The 24332-nt window shown below is 40.5% G+C and overlaps 1 protein-coding gene across 4 annotated transcripts in view; it reads left to right on the top strand.

Annotated features, from left to right (window-relative positions):
* rfx3 (regulatory factor X, 3 (influences HLA class II expression)) overlaps positions 1–24332 on the top strand; it is a 35480-nt gene that overhangs the window by 6429 nt on the left and 4719 nt on the right. The window contains exons 2-17 of one of the 4 annotated variants that reach the window (XM_057819779.1): positions 5286–5347; positions 12146–12258; positions 12342–12430; positions 14150–14408; positions 17229–17303; positions 17719–17900; positions 17978–18097; positions 19917–20041; positions 20134–20249; positions 20999–21114; positions 21189–21343; positions 21434–21531; positions 22646–22795; positions 22868–23076; positions 23151–23304; positions 23390–23432. In XM_057819779.1, coding sequence (XP_057675762.1) covers positions 12151–12258; positions 12342–12430; positions 14150–14408; positions 17229–17303; positions 17719–17900; positions 17978–18097; positions 19917–20041; positions 20134–20249; positions 20999–21114; positions 21189–21343; positions 21434–21531; positions 22646–22795; positions 22868–23076; positions 23151–23304; positions 23390–23432 — 1999 coding nt within the window. In that variant the 5' untranslated portion in view covers positions 5286–5347; positions 12146–12150. Of the gene's footprint in view, positions 1–5285; positions 5353–12145; positions 12259–12341; positions 12431–14149; positions 14409–17228; positions 17304–17718; positions 17901–17977; positions 18098–19916; positions 20042–20133; positions 20250–20998; positions 21115–21188; positions 21344–21433; positions 21532–22645; positions 22796–22867; positions 23077–23150; positions 23305–23389; positions 23433–24332 lie in introns of all 4 variants that reach the window. The other 3 variants (XM_057819780.1, XM_057819781.1, XM_057819778.1) reach the window with 3 other exon arrangements.

Raw genomic sequence — 24332 nt, 5'->3', positions numbered from 1 at the left:
ATTTGCAAAAAAAAGACATTCAGCTCATTAGCCGGATAAAATCTATATCTAGGCCACATGGTACAAGCGGGGTGAAAAAAGCAGCTTTATATTTGGAAAATTAAGGTATTTACCTTTTTTTATCCACTATTACGCATCAGAATAATAACATTGTTTTTTGTCCAATTTATTTATTAAACAAGATAATTTCCACTGGTGTGCACATGACAAAGATGTCTTTCCATTTAAGATAGTGCACTAAAAAGTTGCTGTATGTGGTCATATTAAATGCACAATATACAATCATTTTAATTACTCTAACAAATCAAAGAAGTATAGTGATAAACAGCTCGTAGACCCTTTTTTGAGAATATTTTCTAATTCTGACATTGTCCCATAATGCGTTTGTCTCATTTGCACTTGCAAGTCAGAGCAAAAACAAAAAAATCGTCCGAACGTCAGCTCGTATCTAGAAAACCTTGCATGTTGTGTAACTCATATCTCAAGGCACCTCCTGTACTTAGTTGTTGTGTAGAGTTCATTTTGCCTACACTTATAGACTAGTCGAATTTTTCTTTTATCCCAGACAATAGTAGGTGGTTTAGTTAACTGACATGTTTCGGCGAACATTTCCGCCTTTGTCAGAGGGTCACTGGTGTTGGTGTGACGCAGTGACGTGCGGTGAGGTTCATGGTTGGTGAGGCACTGACTCCTTTAGTGTCAGATTTCCAAATATATAAACCAAAAAGGGTAGCTTATTCAATTGGCTACTGGTTATTTCATATCTCATCAGCATTCTTCACAAAACACGCACACACGGTACATATTATCGATACGTAAAAGTAAGAAAATAACATGCATTTGCTCTACACCCTCAATGTGTTGGCCGTCGCAATTCTATAATTCATGCAACATAAATGAGAGTAAAGAGTGGTGTACAAAACCACAGAATTCAATTCTGACCTTTAGTGAAATATTCAGGTTTTTTTTAAACTTTTAATTCTGACACTTTAATCAATTTATTACAGATTGCTAAACAAAAAGTATGAAAAGAAAAACAAAGAATATTTTATTTAAGGCCAAAATTTAGTTTTTAAATATTCGATTGTATTTTTCTTAGTCTAAGCTCTTTTTTTTTTTTTTTTTTTTTTTATATATATATATATATATATATATAAGATTAAAATGAAAACTGTGGTCTTGCGCCTGTCCTTCACCACAAAAACCGCCGTTACTTTGGAAGGGCATAGGTTTGGTCTCAACATTCGTAGGGACGATATAACAGCATAACCTGCATGTAAGTACACTTTTTGCTGGGGACGGGACATTAATAAGACCAAACAGATTGGATGAAGGGGGCAAAGGGCCACATTTGTCATGTATATGAACCTAATTAATTAATAGGCAAAATGATCAATGCAAAATAAATCCTTATCTACTGATAATAACTTTTACGTGCATTGGTTCAGATGATACACTGTTCGATTCAAACCTTTGTTTTCAAAAAATACTAAAGAAACATTTTGAAAACTTCCTGAATAGATGTCTGTTTTTTATTAGCAAACATAAACATAATGAAAATAATTCACTTAATAATGGTAGGGTCAATTCTATCCTTACAACATATGGAACTATTGAAAGATCTAAATTCTCTATATAACTGAACATTTTATCATGCAAAAAAGGTAAGGGTGCTTAAAAGTTGGTGGGGACAATTTTAGCATCCTGAAAAGTTGGTAGTGTTATGTCCCTATCGTCCTTATGCAAACCTACGCCCTTTTTGTAAAAGTCCTCCTTATTTTCCTTTACTTTAAAAAATCTCTCCGCCTCAATGGAGAGGATTGCTTCAATTAGATCGTTCTGTGTTCTATTTGACAAGCCAGAAAACACAGTGGATGTGTCCAAATGTCTAGCTAACCTTTCATCTTTCTCAGCAAAACCATATAATCGTTCTACACATATGCCACGTTTAGAAGAGCTTACACGCTCATCGTTACCACGAAATGTTAACTCCTGTTTAGCTAGGATGCAGGTTGCATTAATGAGGTCTTTCAAATTCTTTCGGTTTTCCTTTACCTTAGCATTGTGGATGCTACCGTTGAGCTTCCGCTGTTCGTCAAAGCCAAATCGATCCTTGAGCTTCCAAAAGTTTTTAAAGCAATCAGGCTTTGAATGTGAGTGGTCGAGCTCTCATGTTTGCTGAGGCTTCGTGGTAGTTTTTTAATGTCACAATATCTTGTGTTAGTCCAGACAAGTTGAGAAGAAAAGGCAGGGAAAGCAGCAAAGGCGATTTTTCGAAGGACAGACACATAGCCAGTCTTTTCTGGTGTATCAGTCCGTTTGAAAACCGCGAGTTATCTTCTGTCTCGTAGTTTGAAGCAAACCTTTTAGCTCCGGTGTTGTGTTAATCGCGTCCACTTTTGACGGAAAGTCCAGTGTCACGTACGCCCCCTTTCAGTGCGGCAGAGTACTATCTGCCACAACCTGTGCCTTTTCACTGCGGTTTTATTTCCCATCAGCAAAACTAAATATGTCGCTAACAAACATTAAACTTTAAGGGTTAAAGACATTAGCCAGACTGTGGAAAATCAGGTCAAATAAACATATCTGGAAACATTATAATGGCGACATGCAGATGTACGGAAACCAGCACGCTCCACTTCCATGTGTCAACCCAGTTTGTTATGGATTGCGCATTCAGAGGTGAGGCTTTACTCGTTGCTGCCGCACCTCTCGTTTCATTTCTTTATTTGAACAGGAAATAGGCAAATTCAGCTATTTTGACTATAAAAAATGTTTGAAATGAGTCATACATAAAGAGCAATGGACAAATATTAATATAAATTTGATGCTATAATTATTTTTTTGTCATGATGACAGGTGAGGCTCTGCCTCACCTGCCTCCCCTGACCGCACGTCACTGGTGTGATGCGTCTTTATCAGCTGATGGATGAATGAGACAAACAAGGGCAATAAAAGAACAAGCACAACGAGATCATCACAAATCAGCCATCACCGATCAATGCAAAAGGGAAAACCACATCATGGACTGGGAAAAGGCCATCCGCACCGAAGAAAATAAACATTTGCGCTGGATCAGGGAGGCAATTGAGATCCGCAAGCGGGGCCTGAGGACCACCAACAGGGACGAGGGGGCGGACATGCTCTCTTCTAGCTGGACCAGCATCCTGGAAGAGTGAATGGTGAGCAGAGGGCGTGACTCGCCTGTCAATCTGACATGTGAGTCACGCCTTCATCCATCAGTTGATAAAGACGCGTCACACCATCACCAGTGACCCTCAGACGAAGGCGGAGGTGTTCGCCGAAACTTGTAAGGTAATTTAACCACCTACTATTGTCTGAGATTAAAAAAAAAATTTGACTAACCTCCTGTACTTATCTTACTTCGCATCTCTCCCTAGACATCCTAGGTTACTCATCACAACTTGGATTCTTTTAAGTATACAGAAACAGCCACAACAAAGTATTGTATTCACATCCCTTGAATGTGATAAATCCTTATTAGCATACACATTATTAATTCGTTATTTAGGATGTATTTTGCCAGCTGCTGCCTCGTTCCTACCAGGGGAAGGAGGATCAGATATGGGGGTTGGGGAGACGGGTAGTTCTACCTTATTGTACGCATCTTGAAGACCTGCTAGAAATGCACATCGTAACACTGTGTGAAGTCCAATTAGTTTAAACTACCGTAGTACAGATGAAAATAACGCAAACATTGATCTGTTTGCATTTGATAACAAATTTGGGTCCAGCAAAGACCAACCCACCCTCTCCTTTCTATTTACCGAAACACACACACTTAATTTTGTAGGACTGCTAGTTATCAGCTCATGTTACCTCTTACCTGTCGTTCGTAGGGGCAGGAGTTCCACCGTGCCACCTGCTGCCCGGATACAGTTACATTTCCAATCACTAAAAGAGGGTGCTGATTAATTCAATAATGCGGCCATCCATGGCTCATCAAAATCCTGCTTGTATTCTGTTTGCCTCATGCTCCAACCCAAGCACACTGACATCTTATTTTGATGGTGAAAGTTGAGACAACGCTTGTCCTATTTCTGTGTTTTTTTTTTTTTTTTCCTTTTTACTGAGAAAAAATTGTTGGGTATGCATTCAAAAACAAAATAAAGGATCTAAACCAGGGGTGTCCAAACGTTTTGCAAAGGGGGCCAGATTTGGTGTGGTAAAAATGTGGGGGGCCGACCTTGGCTGACATCTTTTAACGTAGAACAATATATTTAAGCAAATTTTAGCAAGCCATTCTGTGTGTCACCTTTGCTCTATTTTTTTTTTTATTAAATAATTTCAACAATCTTGCAACTAGCCTTTGTGGCGTTCTCTTTCCACTCTCGCCCTATTGCGAAATACTAATGCTGTAAAATTAAACTAGCTTCAAATTGCTTCAGTTTCTCGCTACGTATCTTCCCTGTAATCTTGTCGTACATGTCAGTGTGTCTTGTATGGTAATGTCACCTCACATTGAACTCTGTAAAAGGAGCGACTGTCTCTTTGCAAATGAGGCTGACACAGTTGTTGCGTATTTTAGTCAAGAAATAGTCCAATTTCCACCTATCCTTGAAGCGTCGGCGTCGCAGTCAACTATTTTTTTGTTGATTGTCGCCATTTTAGAAAATTGGGAGTAAAGGGTCACACAGGGTAATTTTGCTCAGAGTGCTGCTACCTTTTAGTGGGTATATGAGGAGCAGCATTTATTGTGTAAGCTACTTCATATGCTGGTAGCAGTACTGCTGACCAATTTATTAAGACTGTGTGCGGGCCAGACGTTATTGATTTTATGACAGAGGCTGGGGGCCGGATGAAATTTGACCACGGGCCTCATTTGGCCCCCGGGCCGGACTTTGGACATGTCTGATCTAAACAGTTTTAAAGATTCTCATGACATTACGACTTTATTGAAAACCCCCAAAAAAACTGTAAAGGTTTTTGACTATAATAAAAATGTCATGATACAATAACATTTTTGCAAATTCTAATTTTGATGTCACAAGAAAAAAAAAAATGTAAATGCTCTTAAAATACCTTCTCCCTATTTCCCTGCAATGCTATCAGCAGATTCCTGCCTCGTTTTGGGCTAAGCTTGTACAACTGCTCTAAAAACTCATGACATGGCCTCTGCTGACCTGCTAAATAAGTACATTTTCTCAAACAGTGAAACCTCGAGCTTGTCGAAATTACTTTAGCAAGAGGAACTGAATTGGACATGCAGGTTCAGAGTACAATGCACACTGGTTGATCTCTTTTGTTCCTGTGTGTCTTTGTAGGGCTTTCACTTGCTCGGTGGTGCACAGCGTTTAAGTGGGCCACAAGGGAGTGTGCCTGAATGGTGAGGTACTGTAGATTGTGCGTTTAGTGTCTTTGTGTACTGGAGGTGCCATTGGGTTTGAGGCAACCTGGGAATAGGGTTGCATGACGCGGGGCTTCTCTGTCCCATCCATGATTTGTTGGATTAAATCATCAACTGTAAAAACAAAAACTGAGCAAACCCTTGGTGATGTGACCCATAGCGCTAGCCAGCCTCCATTTGCTTTCCACTTGCACCGCCATGACAGCCGCCATGTATCCCATTTGCGTTGCTCAAGCCAATAAATGGGGTATTTGGCCAGATACATCCAGGGGTAGGTAGTAACCAGTGTTGTTAATCTTACTGAAAAAAAGTAATTAATTATAGTTACAAATTACTTCTCCCAAAAAGTAATTGCGTTACTAACTCAATTACCTGAATGTAAGAGTAATTAGTTACTTGGCAAAGTAATTGGTGATAATTAGTTTTGTTTTTTTTTTCCCCCTCAAAAAAAAACAAAAAAACAAAAACAAAACATTGGCCACACGATGGGAAGTTTTTTGTGAAGGTTTTTGGTACAGTTGGCCCGAGCCCAATTCTTTACCCTAATTTACCCTTTACCCTGAATCAACTGTTAAAAGTTGTTAAAATTGCTCCCATTATTGCATTAGTTCAATTCTCTCTACTTTCGACATATGAAAGTTTTAAAACTGTTTCATCATTTAAAGATAGATTCAAGTCAAGATTTTGCCGATTTAGAAGTATTTTAGATTAAAAGTTACTTAGGTTCGCTAGGAAGGTTCTCTACAACAGAGCCGTCCTAAAAAGTCTACTGCTTTAAGATGGCGGCTGTCAACTAACTCATTTAGTGCCATGTCTGTCAATTTGCATCTAGTTATATCTATGTACAGTACTTGTGATATCTACCATGTCTACCATATCTACCATAACATGCGGGCGTAGTTTGTAGGCTATCTGCTACAACGTGTATTATTGGAGCTACCTAGCATCGCGTTTGCTCGGCGTCACAACTTTCTTGCCTCCTCCCTACTCCTGCTCTGCTCTGTCGTCTCGGTGAGTCCGTCTCCCTCAGACTTTTCGACCAACTTAGTAACGCATAGTAACGCATGCCTTTCCGTCCTCAGTAACGGTAACGGCGTTGCCAAGATGAGAAAAGTAATTAATTAGATTACCCACTACTGAAAAAAATAACGCCGTTAGTAACGCCGTTATATTGTAACGCCGTTATTAACAACACTGGTAGTAACGCTTTACATGCACTCCGTTACATTTACTTGAGTAACTTTTTGAGAAAAATGTACCTCTAAGAGTAGTTTTACTAAGCCATACTTTTTGAGTCCGCTACTTTGGGCTACACAAGATTCGTTATATTTTTATTGCCAAGAGTAGTGCTACTTATTTCACCAATGAGACATCACAACTAGAGGTGGGAATCTTGGGGCACCTAACGATTTGATTCCATTACGATTCAGAGGCAACGATTCGATTATAAATCAATTATTGATGCCCCCCCCCCCCCCCAGCTATTAATATGCTTTCAATGTTTCGCACATTAGTTACAAAAATTGTACAAAAAATCCTCTCAGGCATAAATAAACTACTATTTCAGTATCAAGTTAAAAAACAGTAAATAAAATACTACTGTAAAATACTTTTAAAAATTAATTTAATGTTGGGAATCAGCGGTTAAAGTTGTTAAAATTGCTCCCGTTATTCCATAATTTCCCTTGTCTACTTTCGACATGTGAAAGTTTTAAAACTGTTTCAGCATTTAAAGATAGATTAAAGTCAAGATTTTGCCGATTTAGGAGTTAATTAGGTTTGCTCGGAAGGTTCATTACAACAGTCAGAGAAGTCTACTGCTTTAAGATGGCGGTTGTTTACTAATGCCAGCGAGTCTGCATCTAGTTTTCTATACATGTGCTAACGCCACCGAGTCTCTCATTTCGCATCTAGTTCTATATAAAGGCGATTTCAGATTTATCTGTGATAAATTATGTGGGCGTAGTTTGTAGCGGCTGTCGGCCGTAGACAGGTATTATTGTTTTGTTATCATGAGTTGAGCATGATTTTTACTCTCGGTCCGTTCCTCATTGTATCCTGAATCCCGCGCTGACTGTGTTTTAGTTCCGCTTTACTTGGCATATTTCAATAATCGGAATTTGGATGTTTGTGAATCGTTCTCGAATCTTCCACGGCCGAATCGCGAATAATCTAAGAATTGTAAATTTCGCACACCTCTAGTCAACACTGTTGTTGTCCCATAAAATTGGAACTGGCGCCTCATGCCTCCAGCATGCAATGCAGCGCTGAGAATAGAAATAACTTTCAAAGTTCATGTTCTGTACTAATTATTTCTTCAGTTACTGTTCCAATTGTTTCATCAATTGCTAGTTATGCTATTTAGTTAGTTGTTTTGTTTTGAAACTGTGAGTTTGAATGACGTTTGATTTCATTACTTGCTATTACTTGTCTTTCCTTTGAAAGTAGGTGGGAGCCAGTTTTTAATAATCTGTTTTCATAAGTGCAAGAAAATGGCAGGTGGCTACTTGCGGTATGGTTGCTGTGTCAGTAATGTGATTTGACTAAAGTAATTGTGGATGTTCAAATCGTGGCAGTGCATCTAGATGATATATAATGATCCATTTTATTCAAACCCAATGCGTATTGTGATGTTTTCTATCGCGATCAGTGTTGTCACAGATTACTTAAAAAAGTAATTTAAATGCTGATTACGCCTCAAAAAAGTAATCTAGTTACTTTACTGATTACTTCATTCTCAAAGTAACTAAGTTACTTCAAAAGAAATCAGTTACTTTTTACCATTTTTTCTCCCTTTGCCGCCTCAACATAAGAATGACAACGGAAAAATGTCATCAGATGTAAATGACTTTCCGATAATTTTAAAGGGGAATATCAGAATTTTTCACATAAGCGCCATTTACTCGCGCTAGCTTAGCCACTCCGAGCCCTGAAACTAACAAATAAATGACAAACTGCATGGAATTTTTTTGTAATCACAGCTTATGGTTAACAGCATATCAGTGTCAATGTAAAACAATGCAAACTGACTACACAATAATCAAACAATAATCAACAACGCGCAAATGAATTGTACAGTGCAATAAACACAAAGGTGAGGGCAGGCGCAGGTGCACGCGCACAACGCGGAAGCACGCCATACACACACGTTGTCAATTTGACCACAAAACGCGGCGGCATCTAAGTACTTTAGACTTAATCGGACTTACAATACATCCCAAAGATGCTAAACGAATGCCTCACCTCACAACATAAATGGGCAACACACATATGATGTACACACATATGAACTTGGAGCGATCACTGCCCGTCGTTGCAACGGCAAAGCTACGAAACGGCCGTGCATGTAGGGGGTCCAACCTTTTGCTGATACCCTCCAGAATGAAGGAAAAATAATACCCTTCATTCATGGATATCCACAGATCAACATTCCAATGCACGTCTCAACACTCGGCTCTAATGTTCACCTGCCTGGCCCACGCCTTTCTCAGTCCCACAACAGGTGTGACTCGAGACCAAAACAGGAAGTAGCTGAGCGGTTGTCATTGAAAAACGTACCGGGAACCTTTTATTTTAGCATTTTTTTCTATTCAAAATGCTCATCGTGCATGACTACAATATTCTTCATTCTACATACATCATGAGGCAATGACAAAATAGTAACGCACAGACACTAAGGAAACTAACTTTAATCAGATTACTGGTGTTGAAAACTGAACATTACTCCTTACTGAAAGAAAGTAATCAGGTTTTAGAAACGCGTTACTGACACTGATCGCGATATATCATCAAACGATATATTTTCCCAAGTCTACTGTGATCAAGATTCAACTGTTTTTTTAACTTTTAATATAAAAAAAAAGTGACCCAGAGATGGCTCATTTACCACAAATAGTGGGATTTCCATGGTAAAGTCATATACAGTATTTTGACTTTTTTTTTTTTTTTTTTTCCTTTTTTTTTAAAAGAGAATTTACAACTTAAAGTAGAATTAGAAAACTGCCCTCAAAAAATTTACGATTTTTTTTTTCCATATCGTCTGATCTCGGGGTTTTTTTTTTTTTTTCATTCTTAATGATGACAAGCGGCAAAGAAGATGAATAAATTAAAATTACTGTTTGTTACAGCATCATGTTATCTCGGTCTTAGCTCCCAAAAGTCTTGGTCTTTGTCTCGATTAGTTCTGATCTCGGTCAAGGTTTGGTTTCAGATGGTTTGGTCTCTTATACAATATAAAGTCATAGTAAAGGTTTATTTTACCCTCCCAGTGGTGCCTTGTGATACGTGTGATTATCTCTGACTTGCAAGCAAAGTGTGACTTGACTGCCTAAGCACTGATCTCAACTCACATCACAACAAGCAGCAATCTTTTAAACGACAAAGATTTTTACATAATCTGTGGAGCAACACATGTAGACCGTTGACTCAAGATAACAACACAAGTCATTTTGTTTGTTTTTTTCTCAGAAGGCTTAAACAGATAACGGCATTTCAAATTAATTAGGATAGGGGAAGATGATAAGCGGTATGAAAGGTTTGAGTTCCACGCCAAGTCACTTTAGATAAGGATACATGATTGGATCAAGGAAAAAGGTTTTTTTTTTTTTTTTTTTTTTTTTTACTTTTCTCCATCTTAGTGCAGTAATTGACTCATCAGTGTATTCCAACTAGGTGGTCAACTGCCCTCTCTGCCTATGTGAGGGAAATCTAAAAAGGGCACCCACATAAAAAGGCCCAAGGTAATATGGAATATAAAGAAGGCAAGAAGCGGGCCTTCCCTTGAGAGAGTGGAAGCTGTAAGGAAACCCAACTTAATTAACCAAGAGAGGTTTGCGTTTGTTCATGGAAACTGCGATGGGAGGTAGGCAAACCCCCCCCTTGCCCCCATCCCACCCCCTGGAGACAACAGCTACATCATTCTTACTACTAAATACTACTCTATTATTAATCCGCAATCACACCTTCTCACCAAGCTGTATTCTTACATGCTGGAAGCAGCATCCACGCCAGAACTGCCTCTACGATTACAACTTTCATCAGCCAACTCGTCCACGTGGCGGTTGACAAAGCAATGAAGAGCCACGTCTATTTGGAGTTTGTTACATATTAACTGGCTTTTATGGCTGCTGACCTGGAAACAGGACCATGTGCCACTGATGCATGAGCTGCTCAGTACATTGAGTACCACTCGGCAAAGAACTGGTGCCATCGATTTGGCAAAGATGAACGAGCTTCTTAATGTGCCTCAGCTAAGGCTGAGCCATATCATACAGTCACCAATATTACTAGTGTATTTTTGGTGGTAATATAAAATGTTATTCTTTGTGGCAGTTATGATGCAGTAATATGATGTCAGATGTTATGGCAGATGTGACCGCAATCCTTCTATGTTCACCTTATACACAACAATTTCAAAGGGTGAGAGTAGCACAAAAACGTCAACTTACTCCTCAAATGGGTATTTAAATACATGGACAAGATTGTTGCTACCCCTGTGTTAATAGGGGAAAAAAAGCACAATGGTCACTGAAAAATATCTGAAACATACAGAAGTAACAATAATATTTTTTAATTCTTCAAAATCGAACAACCAAAATCAGCCATCATTAGATTTTTTTTTTTTTTTGTTCAAAGGAATTGTATTTTTAAAAAACTAATAAAGTAGGCTTGGACAAAAATGACGGTACCCATAACTTAATTGTAATCTTTTTGTCGAAGTGTATCCCAGCAGAAAGAATCTTGTTTAATTTTATCTTTATGCTGTTACACACTGGATAAAAACGTCAATAAAGGCCAACAAAGCCAACAAGCTCAGGCTCCTTACCCTCCAGCAGATATTTCATATGCCGAACGCCAGATTCCATGTGTGCAGACTAGATCGGCGAGGCACCTGCTTTCAAGCAATCCTCAGCCCATCCCTCTCAGCACTAGGGTGTGACAAAATATCGAAATGGTGATATATCGTGATACTTTGTATCCCAAAAGGTTATCGATATGCTCCTGTCAAGAATTGAGATATCGTTTTAAAATGCTTCAATGTTTTTAAAAAAAAAAATCTTCCACCATAATAGTGTCTCAGTAAACTCTAAGGCTGCCATTGTCTGTGCTCGACTCCCAATCCATTTAGACTGGGAACGTTCGTTCATTCAAAACCAGAGCATTCACATTCATTCGGTCTGATTTTCGGGGCATTTACAGGTCACTTGCTGTTCATTTTGGGGCATTTACACGTAATTTCCTGTTGAGTTTGAGTCACTGCCTATTCATTTGGGTGATTCCCAGGTCACTTCCTGTTCTGTAACTCAAAATAAACAGAAAGTGACCCATAAAATTCCCCAAAACCAACAAGAAGTAACTGAAAATCAACAGGTAAATGACTTTAAATGGCCCAACATTGGCATTGGCTGCCACTGACGGCCATAGACGAAGTGGGAGGGATGGCAGCAAATGATCGTTCATTCGCTGCGACCCTCCTGCTTCAAATGGATTGGACGCATACTAGTGATAAACTCATTCTAATTCACAGCAGAAACTTGTTTTTCTGTTGATTAGTTGTTTGTAGAATATCCTAGAGTGACTTCCTGACCAATGTATCGATAATCGTATCGTCAGATCATCGTTATCGTGAGCTTTGTATCGCAAATCGTAACGTATCGTGAGGTACCAAGAGGTTCCCACTCCTACTCAGCACCCAACTAGGCAAATGTGAATCCTACTTGTAGAATGGTTGCAAATACATACTATGAGCATTACAGCACACATTTTTTGTGTCCTCAGGCGCCATGCAGACCCCTGAAGCTGGCGCAGACTCCACCTCCACCGTCCCTATTCAGACCAACGTGCCTGTCCAGCCTGCCAGCTCCACCCAGCAGCTGCCTGTCCAGCAACAGGTACCGCCACCACTATGTGAACACCAACGGCCGCATTCATCGACGTCAGGATCTTTAATGTTTTTTTGGCAATTACATTCCAGACACAGACTGTTCAACAGGTCCAGCATGTTTACCCACCGCAGGTGCAGTACGTAGAGGAAAACAGTGGCGTTTATACCAACGGCAACATGTGAGTCAGGCCTCTACTTCTTACGTACTCGCACACACGCGCAGGGAGAGAGTGTCTTGGCAGCCTATCGGCTCGCCTCGCCCTTCCATTCATGTCACAAGCACATGGTGGTGGCAGTCAGAGTGCGTTTGTGCTCCATAGCGTGCAGTCACCTGAACATGACCAGAAGTAGACCTCCTGTTTTTTTTCCTTCTTCAAGAGCTATGGTTAATGCTTGCTAAGGCGGACACGCTAACGAGTCGCCAACTCTCTCTCTCTCTCTGTCTCTTTCACTGACTCTCTCTTTCTGTCGCTCTCTTTCTCTCACACACCCACACACACAGCCCCACATACCCCCTCTCTCACACTAACCACCAATTGCATGGACACGCATGTACAAACTGGATCACAATCACGCACGCACAGAGTGACTGTTCTGGTGTCACTTGCAAACACTTGCCCCATAACACTAAAATAACTAAATCATTCACAAGCTCATACAAGACTCAAGATTTAAAATTTTATTTGTCAATTCCCCACATGTACGATGCCATATAATAGAATCGAAATTGTGTTCCTCCCATTCTCAGACAAAACAAAGGCAGGCCAGACATTAAAAACAGAAACGTCAAATCTACGATGATGAATAAAATCTCAAAACTGTGCTGCAGTGTGCATCAAAGCAGTAAGACTTGTAAGGGTAGTTTATTTGTATAAATAACAATAAGTCCAAAGTTGAGAAATAAATGTAGAGGTGTGGCCAGGTAGAGGTGTTCCTAACCTACTGCTACTACAGACTGTAGCTGAGGGTGAGGAGAGTTCAGCATTCTCACAGCTTGATGGAAGAAGCTTTTGGTGAGTCTGGTGGTTCAGGACCAGAGGCTCATGTACCTCCTTGCAGAGGGCAAGAGGCTGAACGGATCGTGTTTTGGGTGGCTTACATCTTTAACAATTGTGATGGCTCTGAGGGGCGAGGCGCCTAGTGTTTGTCCTGTAGGGAGGGGAGTGGTACCCCAATGATCCTCCCAGGTGTGTTCACAATCCGCTGCAGGACAGCTGTATTGAGTTAAAAAAAAAAAAAAGAAGAAGAAGAAGAAGAAAAAATAAACTTTATTTTGGACAGTGGTAGGCATGGTATGGCCTGCTCCATTCATTATTCTGGCTCAATTGCTGTAATTTTTTTCCTTAAAATGAGAAGATGTCAATATTTGTTTATTTTTTCAATCATTTGATATTAAATGATGGTAACTGTTTCTTTCTAAGGGGTAGGGGTAGGGAACATAAGGCTCACAAGCCATATCTGGCTCTTTTGATGAGCATATCTGACTCTCCGCCGACTATAACCTATTAAAGAGACTGTCCAGTTATTTTGATGATTTACCACTAAATAAATGAAAAATATTTGAATGTGTTTGAATATAAGTGCTGAAAACATGTTCACAAGCTGAGAGCAATTCTGTGCTGAATCTGAGTTATAGCCAGGAACTCTATTTATTCTGGATTTTTGCCTAGATGTTTTTGGATGGGTCTAAAATTGAATTGGGAGATGTCACCTACATTTTTTGCTTTCCGGCCCCACTTATCATGAAGCGCACCGTAATTGGCAGTTTTTGGTTAGTTAGTCGGTATTCGATTTTAACACGGACTAAATGGACTTATTACTTTCCACCCCTGCCAGTCACCTGGCTCTTGTAGCCCTCAAGTAAAAATATCCCTCCATTTTACTGTCTCCCAAAACAGAAGAAGCTACTCTTACTCTGAGCCACAGCTGTACAGCCAGAACAGCGGCGGGAGTTACTTCGACACGCAGGGGAGCTCATCCCAAGTGTCCACGGTGGTCACTTCCCATGGTATGGGCAATAACGGTGGTGGGGCTAGCGGGGGCATGAGTATGGGCCTGGCAGGAGGTCAGGTAATCGGCAGTGGTTCTACGGCCTACCTCATGGACAACGCCAGCGCCCACCCTACTGCCCAGACTGCAAGGGCCTCCCCAGCAACTGTAAGTAGTCTAATGATCACGACCTTTGGCTTCCTCACTTCTCTTTAAAGTCACCTCTAAAGTGTTCTTGTCTGATAGGTACAATTATTATATACAGTGGTACCTTGACATACGATCGCTTCGATACGCGATCTTTTCGACATCCAGCGTAAAATTTGCTTCTCCATTTGTTTCTACATTTGACGACATGCTCGAAATACGACTATTTATGACAGTGCCGCAGCTTCTTTGTTTTTCTGGAAGACGGACGCACAGCAGATTTTGTTGTGAGAGAAAACACTGGTTCCAAGGTTAATGCAGGTGGTGAAAAAGGATAAAGGTGACAAAAGTATTATGGAAGTGATTGAAAAATATGAGCGTGGTGTACACATCCGTGAACTGGCTCGACTGTACGGCCGTAGAATGTCGATCACGACGGTCCTCCTCCGACATCCGTTTGCCAGTCTTTGTAAGTTAATGTGACAATTATTATTGTGGTAACATCACCGAAGAAATCGCCAGCTTCGTCAGGTTTCTAATCATTTATTCCATCAACTTGTGCAACACAACACGCCTACTGTCCGCCACAGTTGACGTCAGCAACAAAAAATTAAAAGAGAGAGGGAGTACGGTAGAGATTTTACTATCTCACTAGCACGTCAGCAACGTGCTGCGTCCAGGTACAGCACGCAAAAAACGTCCGCCACATTAGAAATCGATTCATCACATTAAGACAGAAATTGTTATAATATTAATCCAATTTTTATTTGTAATTTGTTTTGCTATGTATAAAATGCCATTTGTAATATTACCAGCAGTATTTATCAAGGATTTAGTGTAGGTTTTAGGGCTGTGGAACGAATTAAAGGAATTATAATATATTCTAAAATCACGCTTGACATACGTACGACCATTTCTACTTAACAAACAAGGTCCTGGAATGAATTAACTTCGTATTTAGAGGTACCACTGTACTTCAATGGTGGTGCTTTGAGATATGAGTTTTTATTTTAATGTATATTGAGCTGTTTTGTTATTTTTTTCACATTGAATTGCAAGCAAAAATTCCTCATACAGTGCTGTATAGTGGCAGTGCACTCAATTCACATTGTACTGTGATAACACTTTAAGCAACATACATCTGAAAATAAAAGTTTGAAAACGCACGTAGGTCGTAACAATAAGAACTGGAATTGATTCTTTACCGGTTGTTTGTCTCGTTTTGGCCTGCGATTGGCTGGCAACAAATTCAGGGTGTTGCCTGCCTAGTGCCCATAGTGAGCTGGGATAGGCTCCAGCACCAGGTGGTTAGAGTAGCCAAAATTTTTACGCCAGTAAGAGAAGCGTTACTTCAAAATAATATTACTCAAGTAAAAGTAGCCTTCCAGAAAGGTACTCAAGTACAAGTAAAAAAGTATCCAATGAGAGAGAAAAAATGACATAAATGAAGCATTATTCAGCTAAAGAGCATGACTGCCTGGTGGAGGAAATAGCTCCGAGTTTGAATAGTGAAGAGTTCCTTCACAATTTCCATTTTGAAATTAAAAGTGTCATATTTCCGGTTGTCCGTGGTCAGTCGGTGCCAAAAAAAAACTGAGAGGAAGATTGAAATCCGCGCTTTCGAGTCCTGTTGAGGGCAGTGCCTTATATCAAATACTTCATTTTTTACGGTGCGTTAAAGACACCACATGATTGAACAGGCTGGTGTGAAGATAGAGCGGCAAGCTGGCGTCTGATTTGTAAAATGGAGTCATGTCATTATTGCTGCAACGTCTCATTGGTGAAATCGGTAGAGGTACTTGCTACTACTACAGCTGCTACAGCTACTTGGCATTGCTGGCACAAAAAAATTAAATAAATGAATAAATCTAATGTGTACAATAAAGAGGAAAAATGTAATGACATGTGTAGCCAGAAGTAGCTGAGTAAGAGAAGCGTTTTTTCTTCACAAATCTATTTAAGTAAAATTAAAACGTATGGCTTAGTAAAACTACTCTTAGAAGTAAATTTTTCTCAAAAAGTTACTCAAGTAAATAAAGCGTAGCACGTGTAATGCGTTACTACCCACCTCTGCCAGCACGACCCTCGTGAGAATAAGTGGTATGGAACTGAAAGGTGAATAAATCAATGATTCTTTACTCTCTGTGAAGAGCAGCTAGACGTTTTCATACCACTGTAATTTGTTTTGGAAAATCTTCACGCAAAATTGGTGATATAGGTTGTGCCACTACCAGTAATGTTTATGCAAACAGCCTCTACAAAATGACATGCAATTTTTACATCATTCTTTTTTATTAAACACCTGGGGAGTCATGTCATAGTCATACTTGTTACAATGAAATCTGGAAGGTTTGGTCCTTTGCAAGTGGTCTGTTGTTAGGTTAACACTTTGACATCCTCAGTTTCATTCCCTGTCTTATCTAAGCAAATTTAGAAATGAGTACGTCCTAATAAGTAAGAACATTATCAAAGGTTCACGCATTTTAATGGTTCAAAAGTTGAACTATTTTATATATTGGAATGTTAAATGTTATGTAGTATTATTATTTTTGGAGGTTCACTCACTTCATTCACTAGAATGAAAAATGAAATGCCACAAGCATCTCTTTTAGAATCAAACTACCACAAACAAATTAAGTATTCTTGGTTTTGGACTTGCACCTTTTTATTTTTTAGTTCTGCTCTGCTTGGGTTTACTAGTGCTTGCTCTGATGTCTTTCCTAGAGTCTCTTGAGCTAAGCCACCGGCTTCTAACTGTTAATTTGTTTATTTTACCTTCCTGTCATTTTTTTGTTTCCCTCTTCTTACATTTTGTTGTCCTGTGCTTGGTGGTTTTGTCAGATTGAAATGGCGATTGAGACGCTCCAAAAATCTGAGGGTTTATCCAGTCAGAGAAGCTCGCTGCTCAACAGCCATGTAAGTTGCAATGCTGTGCCTTCCGCTTGAACCTTGTCCTTCGCTGAACTCGTGCTCTCTTTTGCCTCTCTGCCTCTGTCATCTCCATGCATTCCAAGGTTGATAGGCTGCTTGCCTTTTTTGCTCATTTGCTTTCAGGTTCTTTTTGATCACACACTGATGATTTTTTTTGTGTTATTAACCTTCCTAAGGGCACAGAACCCCTCACTATTCAGGGTTCGCGATTCTGAAATTTACATTTTTGTTTTTTGTTTTACTTGGGAACCTACTCATAATTTTGTGCTCTCAAGTTGGCACAAAAGTCCTGGCAAACAGAAAAGGAATAACTAGTGCTAAGGAATAATTGTTGACACTAAACTGAGAGACTGAGATTTTTGTTCACTGGAAATCATTGTGTGTCTATCGCTGTCCATAGCTACAGTGGCTGCTGGACAACTATGAAACGGCAGAGGGTGTGAGTCTACCACGATCCACCCTTTACAATCACTACCTGCGCCACTGCCAGGAGCAGAAGCTAGACCCTGTAAATGCAGCCTCCTTTGGCAAACTCATCCGCTCCATCTTCATGGGACTCCGCACGAGGCGCCTCGGAACAAGGTCGCCTCTTGCAGGCCCTTTGCGTCTTTTCCCTACTGGCTATTCTTGTCATGTGACATTCTGATTCTGGCTAACAGGGGGAACTCCAAATATCATTACTATGGTATACGTGTAAAGCCTGACTCCCCGCTCAACAGACTCCAAGAGGACATGCAGTACATGGCCCTCAGACAGCAGCCCGTTCAACAGAAACAGAGGTAAAGCTGGATTAATTGATCACACAGCTTTTCTGTTCCACATTATGTTCAAAGCTCAAAGCCGGCATATTGCAAATCATATGCTATTGGCACGCATCCGGTCTTCCAATCGGCCAATTTACAGATAACTGACAACCAGGCAGTCTACTGACTTCTTCATACATCACATATCCGCTGTTCTGAATACACAAAAATTATATCATACTAATAGAGCACATATCTTTGGGTGTTCCGATCGCCACTAGTCTTAAGATATTCATACCTGTAGCTATTGGAGGAACTGGTAAACGCACAAGGTTTCATTATCATAAATATTGTACAGCTTTAACATTTCATTTTCTAAGCAAATCGGGTAGGGGGAAAAAAATCCGCTTTTACACACACCAGGACAGTTCCTTTGGATGTCTGACAATCGCACTTTGTCTGATTTTTAATTGCAAAGAAAAGAACATGCTCAAGTTTGACTGGTTTTCAGATACACACAGTTTTTCAAAACGGTCATGTGTGTTCTGATTAGGGCAGCAGCTATCGAATATTTTAGTAATCGAGTATTCTACTGAAAATTCCATTAATTAATCGAGTAATCGGATAAAACATATTTTAGGTAAAGAGCAATTATAAATATGCATGAGAAAACATGACATTTCACCTAATCTTGAACCATCTTTAGACAATCATTGTCTTTTAGATGTTCCGGTACATTGTTGAAAACAGCTAACATTTGCATCTCAGATGTGACTAGGAAAAAAAATAACAAATTCACTGCTTTCACTCAAGAAACTTAAGATCTTATAAAAAAATAAATAAATAAGTGTCATTACGCTTGATAATACACATCACCTAAAAGTTACGTGTTTTTCCCATGTGTTTCAATTGAATTCCCATTTTTGTCAAGCTATTTTTAAGTTCTAGTTAAGTTTTAAGTTAGTCTAGTCCTGATAGGATTTTGAGTTTTTGCAGTGTTTAAAATAAATGTATGTTGCCTGCTGTACATTAGGCACCAGTGCTACTTGGTGTTTTATCATCAATGACTACTGAGCTAAAATTGACAGTTACCGGTAGCTTAATTATGTTCTCTTTTTACACCCTCATCACTCTGCAGCGCTGTGTTTTTACAGATGAAATAAAGCCTGTATGAAGTAGTCATACACAGTAGTCATAAATAATAGAAACCTAGCCCTCCGCAGGGTTAACGTTATGTTAGCAAGGTACAATAATGTTGATCTTATTTATTAGCACTATGTTAACAAAATTTTACCTTGTACCGAGTATCGCTCCTCTGCTCTCGGAGTAAATGTGGTGCCTTCGGTGGAGCGGGGGGCTAGACTTACGGGTTGCGCTGTGGCGCCCGGCATGGGTTTTGGGGGCGGTCATCGGTCCTGGGGTCCGGCTGGGGGTGCGGAAGCGTCGGCAGGGCCGCGGGTACCCGGGGCAAGGGTAGTGTTATGCAAGCGCTGTCTTACAGTGAATGCATGACACTGTGTTTGCCTTGGTCTCCAGCTTGAAATGCTCTCACACTTTTGACCTTTTCTGCGTTTTCTTGGTGCCTTTCTCTTCGCTTTCGTCAGCTTCTTCGTCGTTACCTCTATATTCATGCGTGGCTGGAATCCAATATATCCACCGCCTCTCCCTTCTTCCTCTACACACGTGACGTCAGAGCATTGTGCCGCATTAAAAGTAGTCCAGGCAAAACGTTATTCTTAGAGCTGGCAAAATTGAACGATTCCTCGAAGCGGAGAAAATGCCTCGATCAATTTTTAAAATCGAGTTACTTGGACTATTCGAGTAATTGTTTCAGCTTTAGTTCTGATCTTTAAAGGTTCAAACCGGTACAGAAGTTTGACACCAGCCCCACAGAGAACTACTCAGGTGGCGGCCACAACCAACCGGGGGCAGCAGAGCAGACTGTCATCGCACAGAGTCAGCACCATCAGCAGTTCTTAGGTCAGTCACATTATCAAATCAAAGGGCATAACTCTTTAAAACTATCCTTTTCATGGCCATACTAACCGATGTAACTGTCACTATGGCAATAGACGCATCACGGGCACTCCCCAACTTTGCTGAGCTGGACCTGGGGCAGAACAATCCAGAGAACATCAGCCCAGAGGACATCAAGGCCCTCCAGTCACTTTACAGGGAGCATTGTGAGGTACAATGGTTGTACTGTATATATTTTAACATACTTTATTCAGGATCCAGACTTTCACTGGCCTTGACATAGGATTTTAGGGGTGCAAATAAAAACAATTTAGGGACACACAATGTGGTAAATATTCATAATTCTATTGACAGCTATGGCCGTTTAATCCATTTGAATTGGGTGGACAGCCAGCCCCTCTCTATTTAAATGGATTGGACTACTTTCGATGTCAAGTGGCAGCCAATGAGTCTCTAATAAATACTTCAACAGCTTATTTGTGCATTATCACCAACAACTGGAGTATGACTAAGAGTGGAGCAGGAGTTCTTTAGCAGCAGAAAAAAAAGACTTAGGACTGAAAAAAGGAAATCCATTTTTTAACTGAGCATATTCAGTTGTTGCAATGGTAACATCTGAGATTGTTTCTCTATCAGGAACACTTGCATCGCGTTCCAAATGTCTTCTGACTGAAGTCAAGGAACACATGATAGAATGTTATCACGATACACACTTTTAAAACGTTGTGTGTTTTTACAGTAGGATCTTTTTATAAAATGCTTCAACTTAATTTAGAATTTTCTCATCATAATGTTGTTGCTCCCAGTTTGGAGAAATCACAAACAAGCCATCAAAGTTTTTCTATGTGTTTTTTTTTTTTTTTTTTTTTGTCTTGCACTCATAATTATCAAAATCCAGCAAAAAATAGACTAAAGTAAGCATTTTTCACTGCAAGCCTATTCCCCTGATTTTGTTCCCAGGCCATCCTAGACGTAGTCATCAACCTGCAGTTTAGTCTCATCGAGAAGCTTTGGCAAACATTCTGGCGATATACTCCTCTCAACTCTGTAGGGGGCGCCCCCGTAACAGAAAACAGGTGAGGAAAAACTGCTAGGGTTGCCACTTTCACAAGTTTGCTGAAAGTTGCAGTGTGTTTATTCAATTTGACAGCAGTGTAAGTGAGATTGAAGCCAGACTACCGCAGTTGCGGCTGCTGGCGCTGTGCAGACACGAAGCTGTGCTCAAGTGGATGAGCACCTGCGACCATCTGATGTACCAGGCTCTCGTGGAGATCCTCATCCCTGATGTCCTGAGACCCATTCCCAGTAAGCCCGAAATCACTGAACCCTAACATTGTACCTCCTGTCTCTGAGAATATGGCCATCAAAATTTTTGATTTCCCATTGACTTTACAGGTGCCTTGACTCAAGCCATTCGCAATTTTGCCAAAAGCCTGGAAAGTTGGCTCAATAATGCCATGAATGCGATTCCACAGAGAATGATCCAGACCAAGGTAGCCTTCTGTTCTCCCACTACGAACTCCATCTCTGTCATCACATGTTAACTCATTCATCATTGCCATTGACGGCCATAACTTCCAATCCATTTGAATTGCTGGCAGTGAGCATTCAAACAATTCTATATCAGAAGTTTTGGAGGCATCATCAGTAGTGTGTCTGCCATTAACAATAGGCAGTCTCACTCGAGAAAGGCCCACTAGGGTTGATCATTTTTCCTGTGTCCAATAGCCAAATACAAGTTTATTCAGCTTTCCGAATTTTATTTGCAAAATGAAAATAGTAACTCACCAAGCACATTAGGCTGCAGTGTAGTCAAGTGGCCGTTTTCTTTACCAGTTGTCCCTACAACTCCCAATTTACAGAGAGAAACCGACACATTTGTACATCTTTGACATCCTTTTAAAGGAGTAGGAGAGCTTTCGATCAAGTGCATTCCAGAAAGAAAGAATCTTGTTTAACAGTTCTGCTCCATTGTGGTTGTTTATATTGTGTTGTTTATTCAGAGGATGCAACTGGACAGACGCAGGTTTTTGGGGAAAAGAGAGAAAGTGCATGGAGTTGTGATACAAAAACAACAATAAATATATATAGGCTATGCTACCTAAGGTAAATAGTGTTGTTATATGATACGACTACTCTTACAGAGGGGACAGTATGTGGGGAGGGGATGCACCTAGTAAACGATGAGTAAGAAGGGGGAAGATAGGTCAGATAGGTGTGTGATCGAGTCAGGTGAGTGTGCAAGGTAGGTTAGTGGGGAACTTAGTGTTAGGGCAAATCACGTGTGACTATTTATAAGTTGACATCCTACTTTTTTCTATGTGATAGCTAATCCTGCCACTATTAGTTTTATATTACACTATGTATCTAGTGCACCCACCTGGGCCGCAAAGTGGTACCTCGGACCCGCAAATGACTTGAATGCCAGAGACCAAAAATTATATCCTCAACTAACCCAAATTCGCAAGTCTTAGTCCACCAAATCATGTAAAGGTATAAAATTTTGTAGTTGTTGACAATGTCAACTGAGGTGAAAAGAAACTAAAGAGTAGAGCATGGTTAATCCCAACACAGGTCTGTATGTGCTCTCTTTTTTTTTCAAATCAGGTTGCTGCTGTTAGTGCCTTTGCGCAAACACTACGCAGATACACATCACTGAACCACCTGGCTCAGGCGGCACGCGCCGTATTGCAGAACACGTCTCAAATCAACCAGATGCTTAGCGACCTCAACCGTGTCGACTTTGCCAACGTACAAGTAGGTATCATGTCACATGGTGCTTTTACATTCATCTCCAGCATGTAGTAATTTAAGTCTTGATCTGAATAGGAGCAAGCGTCGTGGGTGTGCCAGTGCGAGGAGGGCATGGTTCAGCATTTGGAGCAGGATTTCAAAGCTACCCTACAGCAGCAAAGCTCTCTAGAGCAGTGGGCGGCCTGGTTAGACAACGTGGTCACGCAAGTGCTGAAGCCCTACGAGCAGCGGTCCAGCTTCCCAAAGGCTGCCCGGCAGTTTCTACTCAAATGGTCCTTTTACAGGTGGGCGCGCTTACAAACAACTGCTTTTGTAAATCACAAGAAAAACTTTGGTTACTCTATTTTCCCCACATTAGTTCGATGGTCATCAGGGACCTGACCCTGCGCAGTGCTGCCAGCTTTGGTTCTTTTCACCTGATCCGCCTGCTCTACGATGAATACATGTTCTACCTAGTAGAGCACCGGGTGGCCCAAGCTACCGGAGAGACGCCGATTGGCGTCATGGGCGAGGTATGCCACTCAGCATGAGGCAAGACAGGTCTACACCACATGTTTGAAGCCAACAATTCAAATTTTGGTGGTTTTCCATTTTCAGTTTGACAGCCTGAATAGCCTTTCGCTAACAAACATCGATAAAGGTACGTAGTTCCGCCATCCTAAAGCTAAGGTATGAAGTCGGCGTATCTTGCTTGTGTTTGTGTGTTTTAGAGTAATGGATTAAGTTTATGCCAAGCTCCGACTACACGATTGTAGCCCGAACAGAAATGTTGACTGTCATGGCCGGCGTCTCAAGAGTGATTAACACCTCTTGTAGTGTGACATTTTCCTGAACTGTTGACCTGGCACTTACGACGCCTCATGACCATATGCATGCTCCCACAGTAGTTGCTTAATGTTGACCAGTAGTATAACTTGATGACCGACGTGCACTTTTTTTTTACTTTACTTATGGATGCCCATTGTGCCTGTTGACAGGGATCTGTAGTTGTATCCCACAATTTTGCAGGCCCACACACTGCACCCCACTCCAACTCGCTAGGCTTTGGTGAAGACAAAGTGACAACAAAAAACATTGTCCCTTCTCAATACATGTTTAGAGGATGGACAATAGGGTTGCAAAGGTACAAAAATTCACAATTTGAGTCACACCACGATTCTTGACCCACAATTCGATACACAATGTATATATAATAGTATAGTAGTCAGTGTTGTTTTCGTCAACGATGATTATAACTAAAATATTTCCTGAATGAACAACTTTTTTCATGACGAGACGATAACGAGCTAATAACTTGTCTTGGAAGACTAAAACATAATGACACGAATGCAAGTTTTTGTCTGACGGGAGGAAAATGCGCCATAGTTTCTGTCACATGTTCACAATGTGTGACATTTTAAGTTTAGCTTGCCTGCCTCGTGGCAATGTCTGGTTGTGTCCTCGCCAGTCTCACCATTGCTTGTTTTGAGACGCATGGTAAGATTTGTCTACATATCTTGGCAAGACAAAATATGCAAAGTTGCTTTAGCCTTAAAGGTCT

Source organism: Corythoichthys intestinalis, chromosome 17, assembly GCF_030265065.1.
Source record: "Corythoichthys intestinalis isolate RoL2023-P3 chromosome 17, ASM3026506v1, whole genome shotgun sequence".
Classification (NCBI taxonomy): Eukaryota; Metazoa; Chordata; class Actinopteri; order Syngnathiformes; family Syngnathidae; genus Corythoichthys; species Corythoichthys intestinalis.
Note: the sequence above shows the minus strand (reverse complement) of the source record. Positions and strands in the feature narration are given on the sequence as shown.